The sequence below is a fragment of the Lissotriton helveticus genome, chromosome 12, assembly GCF_964261635.1.
Source record: "Lissotriton helveticus chromosome 12, aLisHel1.1, whole genome shotgun sequence".
Classification (NCBI taxonomy): Eukaryota; Metazoa; Chordata; class Amphibia; order Caudata; family Salamandridae; genus Lissotriton; species Lissotriton helveticus.
In genome coordinates, this window is record NC_136073.1 from 122,927,284 (window position 1) to 122,949,356 (window position 22,073).

A 22,073-nucleotide genomic window follows, 5' to 3' on the forward strand; every position below is an offset into this window, starting at 1 on the left:
CCTACTTTACAGTTTACTCACTGATGCGCACAGCAGCTCCATGCTTTCTTGCAGACTCGCACAGCAGTGCCCAGTGCAGACTTTTACGTTCTTTCGCTGACACGCAGAGCACTTTTGTACAAGTATTTGGTCGTCTACCCTGCAATCTTTTCGCTGATACGCACATCTTGATTTTAAAACTGCGTGTCTAGTTTACAGTTCACTCGCTGATGCGCACAGCAACTCTGCTGACGCGTTTAGCTGGATTTTAAATTGCGTGCCTACAGTACAATCGCACAACACTTTAGTACAAGTATTGCGTGTCTACTCTGCAATCTTTTCGCTGATGCGCACAGCAACTCTGAGTGCAGTCTCTTTCAATCGCTGACACACACAGCACGTTCCCATCTAATTGTGTGTATACAGTACAACATATTATATCCTATGTCTTCATTAACAATATAGTGTATCTGTACTGAATATATATCCAGCATTTCAGACTGCATTTCAGAGCTTTTAGAAATGTTTATGGCTTTTTTTTTTTGAAATTCTTTAGCATTGGCTACAGGAAACAAAAATGCTAAAGATTTACAAAAAAAAACCATAAACAATTCTAAAAGCACTAACTCTAATGCTGCGAGACCTATTGCATTTTCAATGCTTGTTGTATTACTGTCTATTCAAATGCTTGAGTGCATCTGCATCCTAGTAGTTTTGATTCTCTATTAAAGGTTGAAAGGAATGTAATGTTGTGGGACCGCAATGTTGCGGTCTAGTTTATTGCGCACGTAGGCGTGCGCCTACGCGGCGGCGTGCAATGCCGCGTACAGGATAAATAAAGGAGGCGTGGCCCCGGCCAGTTAGTTGGGACCACGCAAGAACTAGAATAAGTGTCCGTGTCCCATTATTATGCGGCGCTATCTTGCTATTGCGCCCGACTCAGGAACAATCCTGACATGCCCCTCTGCGTTCTCTTCTCCCCCGCACTGCCGCTCCCTGCCCCTTTCCCTCTCACTCTGCCTGCCCCCTGCCCCTTTCCCTCTCCCGCGTCCCTCCCCTCCGTCCCTCCTGCCGGGAAGGCTCCCTGCATCACTGGGGGAATTCCAAGCCTGCGCTGGGGTCACATGCATTCCTGGAGGGCGGAGGGAGGGGGGCGCCCCTCAGGAGGGCCGGGTGAGAGTGATGGGAGAGGTGAGGCCTGGCAAGCCCGGCCCCTCCGCCCAGCGGGCGGTGCGGGGGAGGAGGCGGCTCTTTAAACCTCCCTCTGGCCCGCGCTCCTCAGAGTCAGAGCTCCCTTCACCGAGCGAGGGAGAGGAGAGCCGAGGGCGACGGGGCACGAGTATTGGCGACTGCAGCTCTCACCGCGAGACTGCCATCAGTGGCCAGCCTGACCCCTGGGCTGCGACGAGACTGTCCACTAGTGCCACCTGGCCAGCCTGCCCCCTGGGCTGCGACGAGACTGTCCACTAGTCCCACCTGGCCAGCCTGTCTCCTGAGCTGCGAAAGGAACAGTCTTCTTGGTGCCGGGCTGCACACTAGTCCCAACTGGCCAGTGTGCGTGCCCTGGGCGACCACTTGAATTCGCGCCAGTGTGCGGGCCCTGACTCAGAAGGCTGAGGAAGACCAGAGGCCACGACTTGCCCCGTTGAGGCGGCTGAAGGGGGGGCCACAAACCGCGACTGGTAATTCTCACCTAGGACCACCGCCTCTGTGGCAATCCTGAGCAACGACCCCGTCTACGGCTGGCGAGGCTGGACAAAACTCGCAGCCTTCACTGGCACTTCTAATCAAGGGCCACCGCGTTTGAGGGCCCGGTTGAGCCAGGGCCACCGCTTCCATCCTTGGGTACCATGGCACATCTCACAACCAGGGTGAGTATCTCACTCCATCTCTCGACCTCTGATGCTCAGTTCATGAAGGGGGTCTGCGCTGTCCTTTAGGGTTCAGTCTCCACACTGACACAACGGAGCCCCTCCCCCCGCCCATACCCCTACCACTGTCCTCTCCCAAACCCCTCTCTCTGCCTTATGTTTTCCAAAGCTCTTCAACCTGTAGGACGGTCAAACGCCTTCAGACACCTCGCCTCAAGCGCCTCCATCCGAAATTTCCAAAACCCCTCTTGCTTTCTTTCCCCAAACTTCTGGAGTTTCCCAAATTGCACTTCCTGGCGTCCCCTGCATTCTTCTTTCTTGGAATCCCAAAATATCCCATAGAGTCCTCACATTTCACTTTCAGTGTTTCCCTGCACACCTCTGTCTCGTGGTCCCCAGATGCGTGGTAGGGGGGGGGGGGGGGGTGTATGGAAGCTTCCCTATCCGCCTTTTCAGAGTTTCTCCTGTTTCTGGACTTGGGGATCCCTTAGCCTGGGTTCTTTGGGGCGGCAGCGCAGGGACTTCAGATCCGAGGAATGTGTCAGGCACGGTGAGTTTGGGCGGTGCATGATATGCACCCTAGTGCTTAGAGGACGGCGCGCGATTCACAGCGCTAAAACCCTAAAGACGGCATTGCTTGATGTGCGGAATCAGAGGCTGTGTGCAACACTCTGATGTGTTTCATAATATCTCTGTATAACACCTCTGGTGCATCTAGGGCCACATGGTGTGTTATGCCACAACACTCCATGTCTGGTGTATTGTGTCTAGTTCTGGAGACCCTATCTGGAGTAATGTGTCTAGTTCCTCTGGAATAGTCGTCTGGAGGGCTGTGTTTGTGCCCAACTGAGGAGTGTATTGTGCTTGTGCCCAAATAAGGAGTGAATATCTGGTGCATTGTGCCCAACTAAGGAGTGAATGTCTGGTGCATTGTGCCCAACTAAGGAGTGAATGTCTGATGCATTGTGCCCAACTGAGGAGCGAACGTCTGGTGCATTGTGCCCAACTAAGGAGTGAATGTCTGGTGCATTGTGCCCAACTAAGGAGTGAATGTCTGGTGCATTGTGCCCAACTAAGGAGTGAATGTCTGGTGCATTGTGCCCAACTAAGGAGTGAATGTCTGGTGCATTGTGTCCAACTGAGGAGCGAACGTCTGGTGCATTGTGTCCAACTGAGGAGGGAACGTCTAGTGCAGGGTGTCCAACTAAGGAGTTAATGTCTGTTGCATTGTGTCCAACTGAGGAATGAACGTCTGGTGCATTGTGCCCAACTAAGGAGTGAATGTCTGGTGCATTGTGCCCAACTAAGGAGTGAATGACTGGTGCATTGTGCCCAACTGAGGAGCGAACGTCTGGTGCATTGTGCCCAACTAAGGAGTGAATGTCTGGTGCATTGTGCCCAAATAAGGAGTGAATATCTGGTGCATTGTGTCCAACTGAGGAGCGAACATCTGGTGCACTGTGTCCAACTGAGGAGTGAACGTCTGGTGCAGGGTGTCCAACTAAGGAGTTAATGTCTGTTGCATTGTGTCCAACTGAGGAGCGAACGTCTGGTGCAGGGTGTCCAACTAAGGAGTTAATGTCTGTTGCATTGTGTCCAACTGATGAATGAACGTCTGGTGCATTGTGCCCAACTAAGGAGTGAATGTCTGGTTCATTGTGCCCAACTAAGGAGTGAATGTCTGGTGCATTCTGCCCAACTAAGGAGTGAATGTCTGGTGCATTGTGTCCAACTAAGGAGGGAACGTCTGGTGCAGGGTGTCCAACTAAGGAGTTAATGTCTGTTGCATTGTGTCCAACTGAGGAGCGAACGTCTGGTGCAGGGTGTCCAACTGAGGAATGAACGTCTGGTGCATTGTGCCCAACTGAGGAGCGAACGTCTGGTGCATTGTGCCCAACTAAGGAGTGAATGTCTGGTGCATTGTGCCCAACTAAGGAGTGAATGTCTGGTGCATTGTGCCCAACTGAGGAGCGAACGTCTGGTGCATTGTGCCCAACTAAGGGGTGAATGTCTGGTGCATTGTGTCCAACTGAGGAGCGAACGTCTGGTGCACTGTGTCCAACAGAGGAGCGAACGTCTGGTGCAGGGTGTCCAACTGAGGAGTGAACGTCTGGTGTACTGTGTCCAACAGAGGAGCGAACGTCTGGTGCACGGTGTCCAACTGAGGAATGAACGTCTGGTGCATTGTGCCCAACTGAGGAGCGAACGGCTGGTGCATTGTGCCCAACTAAGGAGTGAATGTCTGGTGCATTGTGCCCAACTAAGGAGTGAATGTCTGGTGCATTGTGCCCAACTGAGGAGCAAACGTCTGGTGCATTGTGCCCAACTAAGGAGGGAATGTCTGGTGCATTGTGCCCAACTAAGGAGTGAATGTCTGGTGCATTGTGCCCAACTAAGGAGTGAATGTCTGGTGCATTGTGCCCAACTAAGGAGTGAATGTCTGGTGCATTGTGTCCAGTTGACGAGTGAACGTCTGGTGTAGTGTGTCCAACTGAGGAATGAACATCTGGTGCATTGTGCCCAACTAAGGAGTGAATGTCTGGTGCATTGTGCCCAACTAAGGAGTGAATGTCTGGTGCATTGTGCCCAACTGAGGAGCGAACGTCTGGTGCAGGGTGTCCAACTGAGGAATGAACGTCTGGTGCATTGTGCCCAACTAAGGAGTGAATGTCTGGTGCAGTGTGCCCAACTAAGGAGTTAATGTCTGTTGCATTGTGTCCAACTGAGGAATGAACGTCTGGTGCATTGTGCCCAACTAAGGAGTGAATGTCTGGTGCATTGTGCCCAACTAAGGAGTGAATGACTGGTGCATTGTGCCCAACTGAGGAGCGAACGTCTGGTGCATTGTGCCCAACTAAGGAGTGAATGTCTGGTGCGTTGTGCCCAATGTCTGGTGCGTTGTGCCCAACTAAGGAGTGAATGTCTGGTGCATTGTGCCCAACTGAGGAGCGAACGTCTGGTGCATTGTGCCCAACTAAGGAGTGAATCTCTGGTGCATTGTGCCCAACTAAGGAGTGAATGTCTGGTGCATTGTGCCCAACTAAGTAGTGAATGTCTGGTGCATTGTGCCCAACTAAGGAGTGAATGTCTGGTGTATTGTGCCCAACTAAGGAGTGAATGTCTGGTGCATTGTGTCCAGTTGACGAATGAACGTCTGGTGTAGTGTGTCCAACTGAGGAATGAACATCTGGTGCATTGTGCCCAACTAAGGAGTGAATGTCTGGTGCATTGTGTTCAACTAAGTAGTGAATGTCTGGTGCATTGTGTCCAACTAAGTAGTGAATGTCTGGTGCATTGTGCCCAATTAAGAAGTGAATGTCTGGTGCATTGTGCCCAACTAAGGAGTGAATGTCTGGTGCATTGTGTCCAGTTGACGAGTGAACGTCTGGTGTAGTGTGTCCAGGGGAGAGGGGTTGGCCTAACGGCTAAGGCGCTCGACCTCGGACCTCGGGATCTGGGTTCGAGTCTCGGTAAGGACGCCAAAAACCCCCTGTGATTCTGGGCAAATCACTTAATCTCCCCGTGCCTAAAAAAATGAAAGTGTGTCCTCATGTAACGTAACTGGTGCTATGTAAAGCGCTCTGATAACTGATTCGGTTTGGTTCTAGTTCGCGCTATATAAAACTCTGCAATAAATAAATGATACCAAAGATACGTGGCCAGTGATACTACAGATATGTGGCCAGTGATACCACAGCTATGTGGCCAGTGATACCACAGATATGTGGCAAGTGATACCACCGATATGTGGCCAGTGATACCACGGATACGTGGCCAGTGATACCACAGATATATGGCCAGTGATACCACAGCTATGTGGCCAGTGATACCATAGATTTGTGGCCAGTGATACCATAGATTTGTGGCCAGTGATACCACAGATATGTGGCCAGTGATACCATGGATACGTGGCCAGTGATACCACAGATATATGGCCAGTGATACCACAGATATATGGCCAGTGATACCACAGATATGTGGCCAGTGATACCACAGCTATGTGGCCAGTGATACCATAGATATGTGGCCAGTGATACCACCGATATGTGGCCAGTGATACCATAGATATGTGGCCAGTGATACCACCGATATGTGGCCAGTGATACCACAGATATGTGGCCAGTGATACCACAGCTATGTGGCCAGTGATACCAAAGATATGTGGCCAGTGATACCACGGATACGTAGCCAGTGATACCATAGATATGTGGCCAGTGATACCACAGCTATGTGGCCAGTGATACCATAGATATGTGGCCAGTGATACCACGGATACATGGCCAGTGATACCACAGCTATGTGGCCAGTGATACCACAGCTATGTGGCCAGTGATACCACCGATATGTGGCCAGTGATACCACAGCTATGTGGCCAGTGATACCATAGATATGTGGCCAGTGATACCATGGATACGTGGCCAGTGATACCACAGATATATGGCCAGTGATACCACGGATATGTGGCCAGTGATACCACAGCTATGTGGCCAGTGATACCACAGCTATGTGGCCAGTGATACCATAGATATGTGGCCAGTGATACCATAGATATGTGGCCAGTGATACCACGGATACGTGGCCAGTGATACCACAGATACGTGGCCAGTGATACCACAGATATGTGGCCAGTGATACCACAGCTATGTGGCCAGTGATACCACAGCTATGTGGCCAGTGATACCACAGCTATGTGGCCAGTGATACCACAGATACGTGGCCAGTGATACCACGGATACGTGGCCAGTGATACCACAGATACGTGGCCAATGATACCACAGATACGTGGCCAGTGATACCACAGATATGTGGCCAGTGATACCACCGATATGTGGCCAGTGATACTACAGATATGTGGCCAGTGATACCACAGCTATGTGGCCAGTGATACCACAGCTATGTGGCCAGTGATACCACAGCTATGTGGCCAGTGATACCACAGCTATGTGGCCAGTGATACCACGGATACGTGGCCAGTGATACCACAGATACGTGGCCAATGATACCACAGATACGTGGCCAGTGATACCACAGATACGTGGCCAGTGATACCACCGATATGTGGCCAGTGATACCACCGATATGTGGCCAGTGATACTACAGATATGTGGCCAGTGATACTACAGATATGTGGCCAGTGATACCACAGATATGTGGCCAATGATACCACAGATATGTGGCCAATGATACCACAGATACGTGGCCAGTGATACCACAGATATGTGGCCAGTGATACCACCGACATGTGGCCAGTGATACCACAGCTATGTGGCCAGTGATACCAAAGATATGTGGCCAGTGATACCATGGACAGTAGCCAGTGATACCATAGCTATGTGGCCAGTGATACCACAGCTATGTGGCCAGTGATACCATAGATATGTGGCCAGTGATACCATAGATACGTGGCCAGTGATACCACGGATACGTGGCCAGTGATACCACAGATATATGGCCAGTGATACCACAGATATGTGGCCAGTGATACCACAGCTATGTGGCCAGTGATACCAAAGATATGTGGCCAGTGATACCATGGATACGTAGCCAGTGATACCATAGATATGTGGCCAGTGATACCACAGCTATGTGGCCAGTGATACCATAGATATGTGGCCAGTGATACCATGGATACGTGGCCAGTGATACCACAGATATATGGCCAGTGATACCACAGATATGTGGCCAGTGATACCACAGCTATGTGGCCAGTGATACCATAGATATGTGGCCAGTGATACCACGGATACGTGGCCAGTGATACCACAGATACGTGGCCAGTGATACCACAGATATGTGGCCAGTGATACCACAGCTATGTGGCCAGTGATACCACAGCTATGTGGCCAGTGGTACCACCGATATGTGGCCAGTGATACCACAGCTATGTGGCCAGTGATACCATAGATATGTGGCCAGTGATACCATGGATACGTGGCCAGTGATACCACAGATATATGGCCAGTGATACCACAGCTATGTGGCCAGTGATACCACAGCTATGTGGCCAGTGATACCATAGATATGTGGCCAGTGATTCCACCGATATGTGGCCAGTGATACCATAGATATGTGGCCAGTGATACCACAGGTATGTGGCCAGTGATACCATAGATATGTGGCCAGTGATACCACAGCTATGTGGCCAGTGATACCACAGATATGTGGCCAGTGATACCACAGATATGTGGCCAGTGATACCACAGATATGTGGCCAGTGATACCACAGATATATGGCAGGTGATACCACCGATATGTGGCCAGTGATACCATAGATATGTGGCCAGTGATACCATAGATATGTGGCCAGTGATACCATGGATACGTGGCCAGTGATACCACAGATACGTGGCCAATGATACCACAGCTATGTGGCCAGTGATACCATAGATATGTGGCCAGTGATACCACGGATACGTGACCAGTGATACCACAGATATGTGGCCAGTGATACCACAGCTATGTGGCCAGTGATACCACCGATATGTGGCCAGTGATACCACAGCTATGTGGCCAGTGATACCATGGATACGTGGCCAGTGATGCCATGGATACGTGGCCAGTGATACCACAGATATATGGCCAGTGATACCACAGATATATGGCCAGTGATACCACGGATATGTGACCAGTGATACCACAGCTATGTGGCCAGTGATACCATAGATATGTGGCCAGTGATACCACCGATATGTGGCCAGTGATACCATAGATATGTGGCCAGTGATACCACGGATACGTGGCCAGTGATACCACAGATATGTGGCCAGTGATACCACAGCTATGTGGCCAGTTATACCACAGCTATGTGGCCAGTGATACCACAGCTATGTGGCCAGTGATACCACAGCTATGTGGCCAGTGATACCACAGCTATGTGGCCAGTGATACCATAGATATGTGGCCAGTGATACCACGGATACGTGGCCAGTGATACCACAGATATATGGCCAGTGATACCACAGATACGTGGCCAGTGATACCACAGGTATGTGGCCAGTGATACCACAGATATGTGGCCAGTGATACCACAGATATGTGGCCAGTGATACCACAGATATGTGGCCAGTGATACCACAGCTATGTGGCCAGTGATACCACAGCTATGTGGCCAGTGATACCACGGATACATGGCCAGTGATACCACAGCTATGTGGCAAGTGATACCACAGCTATGTGGCCAGTGATACCACAGATATGTGGCCAGTGATACCACAGATATGTGGCCAGTGATACCACAGCTATGTGGCCAGTGATACCACCGATATGTGGCCAGTGATACCACAGATATGTGGCCAGTGATACCACAGATATGTGGCCAGTGATACCACAGCTATGTGGCCAGTGATACCACAGATATGTGGCCAGTGATACCACGGATACATGGCCAGTGATACCACAGATACGTGGCCAGTGATACCACAGATATATGGCCAGTGATACCACAGCTAAGTGGCCAGTGATACCACAGCTATGTGGCCAGTGATACCACAGCTATGTGGCCAGTGATACCACAGCTATGTGGCCAGTGATACCACAGCTATGTGGCCAGTGATACCACAGATATGTGGCCAGTGATACCACAGATATATGGCCAGTGATACCACAGATATGTGGCCAGTGATACCACCGATATGTGGCCAGTGTTACCACAGATACGTGGCCAGTGATACCACAGCTATGTGGCCAGTGATACCACAGCTATGTGGCCAGTGATACCACAGCTATGTGGCCAGTGATACCACGGATACGTGGCCAGTGATACCACAGATATGTGGCCAGTGATACCACAGCTATGTGGCCAGTGATACCACAGCTATGTGGCCAGTGATACCACAGATATGTGGCCAGTGATACCACAGATATGTGGCCAGTGATACCACAGCTATGTGGCCAGTGATACCACAGCTATGTGGCCAGTGATACCACAGCTATGTGGCCAGTGATACCACAGCTATGTGGCCAGTGATACCACAGCTATGTGGCCAGTGATACCACAGCTATGTGGCAAGTGATACCACAGATATATGGCCAGCGATAGCACAGATATGTGGCCAGTGATACCACAGCTATGTGGCCAGTGATACCACAGCTATGTTCTTCCTTTCAGTCATAGCAGGTCATTCATCCATCTGGACATTGAACCAACCATTTGAAAGCACCTCACACCCGCAAGTGGGAGGCGGCCTTATCACATATATGGTGTAGGAGCAAAGGCAAAGCTGGGGACTGCTCGGAACAAGGGGACAGCAGCTATGGATACTGGTGAATAGCTGTGGTGGTGACATTGCACACAATCCAATTCATTTCCCCAGCACACCTATAAACTGTACTGCCATCCTTCACCGTTGCACTGGCTGCACACAGCACCGTGCTTCATGTAATAGACGCGCATCAATGACAGGACAGAGCACTGGCCACCTTCAGCTTTCGCAACCTTCCCACCTTTTCACGAGTTACTTAAAATACCCTCCATGGCGATTCTAAGTACCTTAAGAGTTGTACATGCTTCATAAGTCAGAGCATCAAATGTCAGCATCTGTGCTCCACACGTGTGGGTTTTTCAAAGTGTTGGGAACTCAAAGTGTTGAGTGAAAGGGTGGATGGAGGGATAATGGATGGATGAGTGAAAGGGTGGATGGAGGGATGGATGAGTGAAATGATGGTTGGAAGGATACATGATGGATAGGTTTGCAAATGGTTGAATATGTTTGGATATGGATGTGCTTACTTATATACTATTGCAGAACCTCCTCTGATGTGTCTGTAAAACTTGCCTTTTGTCCCGAAGTTATGTCCTGAATTTTAACCTCCTGTCCTGAATTTTGACCCGTGGTAGGGCAAAGTAGTAGGTGGTGGGCTGGGCCGCTGGGGGGGGGGGCCCTCCTTGTGCTTTGCAGGGGGGCCCCCTCAAGTTTTGTTACGCCACTGGGTGGTTATTTTGTGTCCTATTGTTTGAGATTCGGTAGGTGGTTGTGTTTATTTTATTCTCAAACTGTTTAAGATTCGGGAGTTGATTGGATCTATTTTGCACTCCTGCTGTTGGAGATTCAGCAGATGGTTGTGTGTATTTCGAGCTCCTATTTTTAAGTTCCAGCAGTTGGCTTTGTGTATTCGTGTCCTATTGTTTGATTGAAGTTCAGGAGGTAGCTGTGTACATTTCCTGCTACTTTTCTTTGGGGCTCGTTGGGTGGTTGTGTGCAGTTCGTGCTCCTATGATTTGAGGTTCAGTAGATTGTTGTGTGTATTACGTGACCCTGCTGATTGAGGTTCGGTAGGTGGTTGTATTTTGAGGTTTTTCTTTTTGAGGCTCACCAGGTGGTTTTGTGTATTTCGCTTTCCTTCTGTTTGGGGTCTGCCAGCTGATTGGGTGTATTTTGTGCTCCTATTGTTTGCAGTCTGGTAGGGGGTTGTGTGTATTTCATGCTCCTATTGTTTGAAGCATGGTACCTAATTATATGTATTTCCCGCTCCTATTCTTTAATGGTCGGCACATGGTTGTGTGTGTTTCAATTACTATTGTGTGAGGTTTGGCAAGTGGCTGTGTGTATTTCATGCTCATATTCTTTAAAGTCTGGAAGATAGTTGAGAATATTTCACGTTTCCATTGTTTGAGGTTCGGTAGGTGGTTGCATGCAGTTCATGCTTCTATTCTTTAAGTTTTGTCAGGTGGTTGTGTGAAGTTCATGCTCCTATTGTTTGAGGTTCGGTAAGTGGGTGTGTGTATTTCATGTTCATATTCTTTAAAGTTGGGGAGAGAGTTGTGTATATTTTATGATCCTTTTGTTTGCGTTTCATCAGGTGGTTGTGTGTATTTCATGTTCCCATTGTTTGAGGTTAGGTAGGTGGTAGGGTTTATTTTAAGCTGCTATCTTTGAGGATTGGTAAGTGGTTGTGTGCTGTCTCTCTGGATCTCCATTGGCTCCTTGCTCCCCTGGGTGCCAACTTCTGGTTGTGATTTTCATCCCGGAAGTCTCCTTGAGTAGAGGAGTGATGACTGCGGTGGTATTTGTTTTTTATTAGGATGTTGTGTGCCTCTTAACTTCTGGTTGTGATTTCATCCTGGAGGCTTCCTTGAGTTGAGGACTTCCAACCTCTGAGACTATGCGGAGATGAGCCATGCCTGCGGTGGTATTTGTTTGTTGTTAGGATGTTGTGTGCCTGTTAACTTCTGGTTGTGATTTTCATCCTGGAAGTCTCCTTGAGTTGAGAGGTGATGCCTGCGGTGGTATTTGTTTGTTGTTAGGATGTTGTGTGCCTCTTAACTTCTAGTTGTGATTTCATCCTGGAGGCCTCCTTGAGTTAAGGACTTCCAACCCTTGAGACTATGCGAATGAGCGATGCCTACGGTTGTATTTGTTTGTAGTTAGGATGTGGTGTGCCTCTTAACTTGTGGTTGTGATTTCATCCTGGAGGTCTCCTTGAGTTGAGGACTTCCAACCCCTGAGACTATGTGGAGATGAGCGATGCCTGTGGTGATATTTGTTTGTTGTTAGGATGTTGTGTGCCTCTTAACTTGTGGTTGTGATTTTCATCCTGGAGGTCTCCTTGAGTTGAGGACTTCCAACCCCTGAGACTATGTGGAGATGAGTGATGCCTGTGGTGGTATTTGTTTGTTGTTAGGATGTTGTGTGCCTGTTAACTTCTGGTTGTGATTTTCATCCTGGAAGTCTCCTTGAGTTGAGGAGTGATGCCTGCGGTGGTATTTGTTTGTTGTTAGGATATTGTGTGCCTGTTAACTTCTGGTTGTGATTTCATCCTGGAGGCCTCCTTGAGTTGAGGACTTCCAACCTGCAGAGATGAGCGATGCCTCTGGTGGTATTTGTTTGTCATTAGGATGTTGTGTCCCTCTTAACTTCTGGTTGTGATTTCATCCTGGAGGTCTCCTTGAGTTGAGGACTTCCAACCCCTGAGACTATGCGGAGATGAGCCATGCCTGAGGTGGTATTTGTTTGTTGTTGGGATGTTGTGTGCCTCTTAACTTCGGGTTGTGATTTCATCCTGGAGGTCTCCTCGAGTTGAGGACTTCCAACCCCTGAAACTATGCGGAGATGAGCGATGCTGCGGTGGTATTTGTTTGTTGTTGGGATGTTGTGTGCATGTTAACTTCTGGTTGTGATTTCATCCTGGAATTCTCCTTGAGTTGAGGACTTCCAACCCCTTAGACTATGCAGAGATGAGCGATGCCTGCGGTGGTATTTGTTTGTTGTTAGGATGTTGTGTGCCTCTTAACTTCTGGTTGTGATTTCATCCTGGAGGTCTCCTTGAGTTGAGGACTTCCAACCCCTGAGACTATGCTGAGATGAGCGATGCCTGCGGTGGTAATTGTTTGTTGTTGGGATGTTGTGTGCATGTTAACTTCTGGTTGTGATTTCATCCTGGAATTCTCCTTGAGTTGAGGACTTCCACCCCCTTAGACTATGCAGAGATGAGCGATGCCTGCGGTGGTATTTGTTTGTTGTTAGGATGTTGTGTGCCTCTTAACTTCTGGTTGTGATTTCATCCTGGAGGTCTCCTCGAGTTGAGAACTTCCAACCCCTGAGACTATGCGGAGATGAGCGATGCCTGCGGTGGTATTTGTTTTTTGTTAGGATGCTGTGTGCATGGTATTATCTTTGCATTCCTGATGGCAGTGCTCTCCCTGATGTGGTGTGATGTTGAGCTTAGGTTTGAAGGTGTTGTGCATGATGTGGGGTTGGGAGGTCTCACCCCTGGGCTTAAATGTGTCCCCTGGTGAAGCCGCTCCTGTGAAGCTGCAGGTGTTAAGTGCTGGCATGAGATGCCCGCTTCTCTGCCCTGTCAGTACCTTAGCCAGACCTTCAGCCCGGTTCTGTCCGAGTGGCACACACACACGCGAGCGTGGCCTGCACGTGGGAACAGATTTGTTTGCTTTGTTAGGCGCTCTTTGTATCGCACCGGATATGCGGTAACAAACCAGTTTCGGTTTTCTGCAACCCCCTCCCTGGGCTTGCTGGGCTCATTGTGTGCTCCCTGGCACTGTGCAGATGGTGTTGTGTAATGTGTTTCACCCATTGTGCCTTCTTCTGAGCCGGTGTCAGCCAAATCCACGGCTGAATTGAAAGTGGCAGCAAGATTGTGGCAGCAAGATTGTGACACCCTCTGCCCTGTGAAAGCCTGGCATCCAATCTGGAGTATGGTACATAGGACTCCAAAGGCCTCAAATGTGTACCAAACTTTGTTTATTTATTGCAGAAGAGGTTGGTTTAATCCATCCCATCATGATGTAGATGACACATATGTCCTTTTGTGTCTTTCTTGGTCTCGCCATGTGCGAGCATCAAAGCATTCAGGTTATTTTTAGACCGGACAAAATCTAAAGTAGGATGCGTAATTTGCGTAAATTCAGGCAGTTTGTGTTACAGTCATTACGCAAACTTCCCGATATTGGTCATATCGCGTAAGTGACCAGTGTTTGTACCCCTGGAATACAGTGTGAGCACAGTAGTTTGCTGGTATCTCGCGATACTTTTCTTCAGCGAGAACACAGCTTCCGAGATACTGGCAGGAGCCCGGTTTACGCAGAAAATGTCCCAGGACCTGTTCAGACTAAACCAGCCCCGATGACCTATCTCGCGAGATTTCCTTCCACTCGAAGTGCATCTGACTTTTCCCACAACTCAAAATTCTGTAATTTTGCGAATGTCGCTGGTGTAATTATAATTGCACCCAGGGATAATTAGGATGTTTTTCCATATCGTTCTTTAATGAGTTGCATTTAATATAGTAATCAGACTAAAAGATGAATGATTTCTGCTCAGTTCGACTTTCGTTATTGTGCAGTTTTTTTTGTATTTTTTGGAAGGAGGAGGACTGTGCATACAGTGGAGCGATGACAGGAGCCTTCAACATCTTTTGTAGAGGTGCGCCATGTGTGTTCTGCTGGTTTGTAAGGCTGAGGCGTGCCAGTACCCGGCGGACCCAGGAGTACTGAAATCCAGCATGCGTGCGGCTCTCATGGGCTATCCCTTCACCCTAGCCCGGGGCTTTGAGTGGAAGCCTCGGCCCGCAGCAGCCTTTCCACGTGCTAAGGCCCTGTCCACAAACTACTGTGCCAAATAAACAAACATCCGCACACTATGGGCAGACTGTGACATCACATTGTCTAAAAATGTATGCATATATGCGTCTGCTATTCCAATGGTTAAGTTAAACAAAATAAATACCATTAAATGTCACTATGCACACAATTTTTTTTTAGCAGAGAAGTAAGTTGGGGTACATGGAAATAAAGGGGTAGATTTACGAGCCCCTTGCGGCCAATTTTGCGTCACTTTTCCCATGTTAAAAGTGACGCAAAGGTGGCGCAAGTGACTTGTAAATCTGCCCCAAAGTGATTTGCTCAGGATCACACAACTTGTTGACGAGGGAAGATGGAGTTTGAACTTATATTTTAGGGCCACGGACTAGAATGTAACTGTGCCACAAGAGCACACCCCCCAGCCACCCCCTCGCCCCCAATAAACTAATGCCAACCTACAGCCATCACCATTCACTGCGCCAAAGTTGAGCGCCTTTTGGAAACACCGCAGGATGACTACAACAGGTGAATTGGCGGGTTTTTTCTAGGCAAGAAGTCCTTTCCCTCTTGATCTGCGTATCCTGTAAAACGCACGTCACTGCAGTGATGCACATTTTCAGGCTTTTCTAATATCTCAATATTTCAGCAGCATGTCATGTGCACGGGCTTCTGTTTAACTCATACAACCGTTGTCTTTCCATCTCGACTACCTTTACTTCACTTGCTGTTCATTAATATAAATAAGTGTGTCTTGTACCATACACAGAAAGTGATTATCAGCAGTCTCAGCAGTTTGTTCAAAATAAAATGAGCTAACTTTCTCGAGAAAACAGCAGTTCAGGAAATAAAATGTCAAAAAACGTCACAAGAAATATGTTGGCCCGAATGCTGAAAGTTGTGTAGTTTGTTAAACAGTGAAATGCGTTGTGCTCAGAGTAAGAAAGCGATGGAGTGTACGGTGAAGCTGCAGGCGTGTTACCCGAGGTCATGCCCCTGCGATTGGTGGAAGAGTGAAAGGGTTACAACGACGTCAATACTGGTGAGCCTTGCATCAAACTAATGTCTCTAGCGCGGGATGTCCAGCGAAAGTCCAGGACCGCCGGATCCATGCAGGATACCGACGAGATATTTGCATTCAAGAAATGAACGACAGTTACTCATTTGTCACTCGAGGTCCCCTTGAAAACCTGGCATGGACTCCCCCGCCCCCCACTACGATGTAACCCATCCTCTTACACACACGATGCGGGAAGGATGAAGGACAGCGCCTTCCCACCCGGCCTCGCGCGGGAAGGAAGCCCGAGGCGGCTCCTATTAAATCCAAAACAAACAGTGGCAACTTGTAATGATTGCACACCTCGGGCCGCACCCCTGATTGTCCGCAGCTTGCCAGCTCTGGGCAGGCACCGGCACGGGGTTTGCACAGACTCGCACAGAGCCCGCGGTACCCTGTGGTAGGTGGGCACGCCCGCCCCCCCGCAGGCACGTCTTTTCACCACTCTGGCTCTGTACAGTGCCAGCCCTCGCCAGCCGCGGTGCACGTGACGGGGCCTGCTCAGGCGGTTCTGTGCTCTTGTGCAACCAAAGAATTGCAAAAGAACCTGTTCTATGAAGGGTTTGCTGGCTCAATATGGCATTTTCATGACAGCACTGTGAATAACAGGCATTGATAGCACCCGGTATATTTAACTAATGAGTAAAAAGGGTTGTGCCCACCCTGCTCGGATCGAAGCATCATGTGACGTGCAGGCCAGGCTCAGATGCCAGACGGAGCCCTTTACTCGTGAGCCAGCCTGGTGGCTGCCCATGACTGACTCTGTCCCAGCCCACCCACCCCACCTTTCTGAGGCAAGCCCCTGTTGGGAAGTCTCCTCGCCTCCGATAGGCTGGACCACATCTGTCTCTCGGCAGAGACATGGCTCGCTGACGCAACCCCCTCCCACCTCCCGAAGCGCCTAGAAACCCCGCTCATAGGCACTCGAGCACAATTTCAACTCCACGCCTGCATGCTTGACCTTTGACATTTTAAAGATGCCCTCGCGCCTCCCACATAAAGCGTAGGTCGTGACGCTCATTACCACAAGGGAGATTGTGGTTGGCGCACAGAGGCTAGACCCCCGGCCCAGGCGCTACGTTATCTACATTGCACTGGTGCTGGAGAAACTGGGCACCGTCGTTTGGACGCGTTTGCTCTGGTTAGTCAGTGCAAATGTAATTTTATTTAACACGTTGATGTGCTGCACAAGTCAGCACAAAACTGCACCAATATACAAGTTTTTCACATGCATCCCCAAAGTGTCGATTCAAAATTGCACTAGCATCGGTGCAATGTATGGAATCCACCCCAAGTGGTATTGTTGGTCTTGAAGAATTCGTGCAAAGCTTGTTAAAAATCAGATCACTGGGGTCAGAGCGAATGCCATGGACGACCCATCTCAGGTTAGTGATTTAACCCAGGGACGTCATTCTTGGTATATCATGAAGTTTGTGCAATGATTAAAAGGAATAGTTGTTTTTTATACATATATATATATATATATATATATATATATATATATATATATATATATATATATATATATATATATATATATATATATATATATTGTTTTTAACGGCCAATGTTTTTATTGATGATTGTAAATGTTTTTGTTTGTTGTAAATTTGTACAAATTATGAATTGTAAATCTATATATAGGAATTGTTGATGACAAAAAAAATGTTTTTATATAAATGTTTGGTAGCATTGGTTATTGTATTTTATGGTAATAGGCTTTTATGATTGATTTAATTGAAATAAAGCTTAAATTGAATGGTATTGGAAATGCACGTATGCCAAAAAATACAAAACACTTTTTTAAGCTCAAACCACGCCGCCATGTCTTTATAAAACATTATCTGATTTCTTGACAGCAGTGTGAAGGATGCCACGCATTGCCGTCTGAACAGGGCCTGTCTGTTTCATGGCACTGCCACAGTGTCTCAAACAAACAATAAGACAGTGGAGCATCACACATGCCTAATCACATTAAAACATTCTGAGGGGTCCCCCACTTCACTCTTACGATAAGGGCAAGCTCTAGTGCAAACCTACAAGAACCTCCCCATGCATGTGTCAATGTATAAAACCATGACAACGGGCCGGTGCCCAAGGAGCCACCATTGCCAAGTGCACCCGAAAGACACCAGACGCAAAAGCAAAGGAGAGCCTCACGCAAGCAACCACCATGGAGCGGTTGGCATATTTTCTCCAATTTGCTCAAATCCCATGATCTGCACCTTTCCTCTTCATCTGAAGGAACCAAGACCCGAACAAGTTCAAGAGGAATGTTGTGTGTGAATTGTTTATCTAATTGTGTTTCCACACAACACATCTCTATCAACGCCCTGAGGTCCCCTAAGAGGGAGGAGAAGTATCTTTCTCACAAGAAAAAATATTAAAAATGAGTTGCACAGACCCTCAAGTAATTAGTCTTTTAATTAATAATGCCAACACATATGATTAAAGACCATACGATGTTTTAGACCATTTTAAGTAGAAAGGCCGACATGTTTCATTGCCTTTTCTAGAGGGGGCCTCAATTCACTCATATGTGCACCGGACCAAGTGGCTGCCGGGAACGCCTACCATCAAGCCATTGGGAGGAACCAAAAGTTCTTGTCCAGAAACACTTTCCACAGCTGAAAGTCTGTTTGCCGCCGGTGACGGGCTGTCGTGGCTCATCATCCCGCAATGGCCCCAGATGGCCAAAAAATGGCCTAAAAAGGCTTCCTGGGGATGGGAAAAATGAGCACCTGAACAGCAAACTCTCATTTTACCTGGAACTCCTTCACCTGAGCTGATTCAACACACACCTTCACCAAGGTTGCAGTCCTGGCTCTCTCAGTACATTAGAAAGGTGTTTTGTGTGGAGCATTCCAATTATGTTTTGTTTCTGTAAATAAATGATTTGTGAAGAGCAACATTGTGAAAGATGTTGTGTGTAACCCAGAAGGTATAAGGCATACCCACTGCGCATTGTTTTGCCAAGGAACATTTAATAAATAATTGTAGTTTCGAAGGTAGCCATTGGATTAATTGTGGACAAGCAGACACAGAGCAGACGTTTCATTACAATCTACGGCGTTGCCACTCTCATGTGAACCCTCAGAGTAGATGTGCACAGTGGAACTGTTTTACTATGTCTATTTCGCAGTGTAACAACTGCTTCCTTGCATCGTTCCAACAAATGTATTCTTTCAAGGGTTTTCCCAAACTATGTTGAAGGAAACTACGCTGCGGCACACTGCTTTCCACAGCTCCTGGCTGCACCCTTTGTTGCTCTTTCACAGGCTCTCTCTTACCCCTGTAGGCAGAGAGCACACTGCAGTAGGTGACACATTTGATGGTATTGCAGCTGAAATACAACTGGCATAGCCAAAGTCCCTCCTCATGTTAGTGTATTAGTAAAAAGTTGTTGCTTGGTAGAGATACCAAGCTCTTTTTAAACAGACATATATATAAAAGCAGAGATTATACGGCAAGCAAAGGAAAAGAAGAAGTATAGAGTCAATGAGGTAAAAGAAATCCTCTGCTTGGCATGTGTGATCTGTTTCTTTTATTCCACAAGTGCCTAATTTGAGCCAGTGATTTCCTGTGTTTGGTACTGGCATTCAATTGACTAAAACAGCGCTTAGTACAATCTGCCACATGGTGGTGCTGTTTAGCTAATTTAGGGATGAGCACAACAACAGTTGTTTAATAATACAAAATGCAGCAAAATTACTAAATATACACTGTCCAAGTCATTTGTATGGCTTTGGGGGCCTGGAATAGTCTGAGCTGTCACACTTTTAGGAGTGTGATGGTTAGTAGTTGCGTTGGTCTTGTCATTGGCAGCACTGGTTGGGGCAATGGGTTGTGAAAGCTGCAGTGGCCTCCTGACGAGGGCCCTGGCACTTCTTTTTTTTTTTTTTATAAATCAAGCACTGTTGACCATGGGTTGGCATGGAAGATGTGATGCTGAAGTAAGATGTTCCACTGTGTAATCTTCTATTTGTCTCTCCTTTCCAGGATCCATCAGACTGGTCCGCAATGCCCTACACCGAGAGCTGGTTCACATCCAACAGCCTAAACACCACCACCAATGAAACGGCATGTGTGGAGAGCGCCGACTTCCAATATATCATGTACCCCATCATCTACAGCGTGGTGTTCATCCTGGGACTGGTCAGCAACATCATTGCTCTGTGGTACTTCATCAGCACCAAGACCACCACCTCTCCGGCTAACGTGTTCATGGTCAACCTAGCCACCATTGACCTCATCTTTGTCCTGACCCTTCCATGCAAAATCGTCTACCATGCCCTGGACAACAACTGGATCTTTGGAGAGGCCCTCTGCAAGATCACCGGCTCCCTGTTCTTTGCCAACCTCTATGGCAGCACCCTGTTCTTGACCTGTATCTGCTTGGATCGCTACCTGGCCGTGGTGCACCCGATCAAGGCCCTTTCTCTCAAGAAGCCGCTCTACCGAATTATTGCCTCTGTGGTGATCTGGGTAATTCTGGGAGGAGCCATCTTGTACTTGACTCTCAAGGGTCCACTCACGAGCAAGTTCGAGAATGGCAACATTGCCTGCTTGGAGAACTTCTCCTCGGACTCCTGGAAAGGGCGTATCTCCGGTGTCAGCCTCTTCGCTGCTGTGGTGGGCTTTATTCTGCCCCTGCTGGTAATCGGCATCTGCTACCCTTTGATTGCTCGGAAACTTTTGGATACCTCCGGGCCACGGAACAGCTCTCAGTTGGCCAAGAAGAAGGCGCTACGCACCATCCTGGTAGTGCTCGCAGTGTTTCTCATCTGCTTTGTCCCCTATCACGTGATCCAGCTCATCCACACCCTGCGGCGCATCAATGTCTTCTCCAGCTGCGGACTCATCCAATTCACCTACAAGGCACGTCGCGTCACCATGGCGCTGACCAGCCTCAACTCCTGCCTGGACCCTCTAGTCTATTACTTCGGTGCTGAGAAGTTCAAGTGGAGGCCTACGTGTTGTGGAAAAAGGCTAACGTCATCCCAGTTTAGCAAGACCATAACCTCCTTGACTCGGTTAACCACAGGTCTGCGGTCGAACTCATCCAGCAAAGAGCCAGACTCTTGCCAAGCAATCTGATAGGGTGGTTGGCTTGATCCCACCGACCAATAAGACTCCTCTACCGCATCTTTGGTGGTCATCCAACAAATGGCCAGAATCCTGCCAAGCAATCTGATAGGGTTGGTTGCATGATCCCACCAACCAATATGACTCCTCTACTGCACCTTTGGTGGTCATCAAGAAAAAGCCGCAGACCCCTCTCAAGCACTGGAGGAAGTGGGAGGGCAGGACTCACCATAAGGGGGCAGCACTCCTCTACCTCACCGTTTATGTTCTTGAGAAGGGCAATGGGTCTGCCTCAATGGAGCATGAACTAAGTGTCACAATGCCCACAGCTCTGGACTTAAGGGCATTGATGGGGTCTCACTCCAGCTCCCATCTCTTGACTGAAGCACTTTGATTGCGACGTATTCCTGCCTACTCCTCTCATGTGATCTAATGGAGTTTCATCCATTGCCCACAGCACTGGCAGCATGAGCTGTAAAAGACATTTACTTATTCCATAGTTCTGCATCAATACAGCCATATGTGTCAATCCTGTCCTTATTCCTGGTGTCCATATTGATGTACATATGAACTTTCACCTTAATTGGTTTGAATAGAGATGTGGGATGAGTGAGTTTGTTGATTGAGCTTTGAGTGCCTGACCATGAATGCTGTGGGGTGAAAGAGAGAATATTAAGGGGTAAAGAGAGAAAAAAAGAAAAAGAAAAAATGAAGAATTCTGTTATATTTTTTTGGGCACACTTACTATGATATTGGCTATTTATTATATATTACATTTTTGATATGATATTTCAATGATCCAATAAATTGTAAAAGGACTAATAGTATGATCAAATTAATTTTTTTAATTCTTGATCCATGCCAGTCTTGGTTGAATCTAGCAAGATATTTCCGTTTTTACATAAGTCATTGGCAGGTGGCAATTTGTTCCCCCTTTGGGTGGTTTCCTCTTTTCAATGGAGTCTCACCTACTCCCCATTGCAGCTTCATGGACATCCACAGAGTCTCACCCACTCCCTGTCACAGCGCCATACACATCCACAGAGTC

The 22,073-nt window shown here is 48.1% G+C and overlaps 1 protein-coding gene across 1 annotated transcript; it reads left to right on the plus strand.

Annotated features, from left to right (window-relative positions):
- The first annotated feature begins 1,399 nt into the window (after positions 1-1,399).
- LOC144799457 (lysophosphatidic acid receptor 6-like) lies at positions 1,400-21,849 on the plus strand. Its single transcript, XM_078670773.1, has 2 exons — positions 1,400-1,850; positions 19,940-21,849. The coding sequence occupies exons 1-2, from the start codon at positions 1,830-1,832 to the stop codon at positions 21,035-21,037; spliced, it is 1,119 nt and encodes a 372-aa protein (XP_078526899.1). The 5' UTR covers positions 1,400-1,829; the 3' UTR covers positions 21,038-21,849.
- Positions 21,850-22,073: the final 224 nt, after the last annotated feature.

What these genes read in the sequence shown, in the direction of transcription:
- LOC144799457 (XM_078670773.1), top strand. Translation starts at nt 1,830, where the DNA reads ATGGCACATCTCACAACCAGG. An exon ending in TGGCACATCTCACAACCAGG is followed by an intron (nt 1,851 to 19,939) that starts GTGAGTATCTCA and finishes TCTCCTTTCCAG; the next exon opens with GATCCATCAGACTGGTCCGC.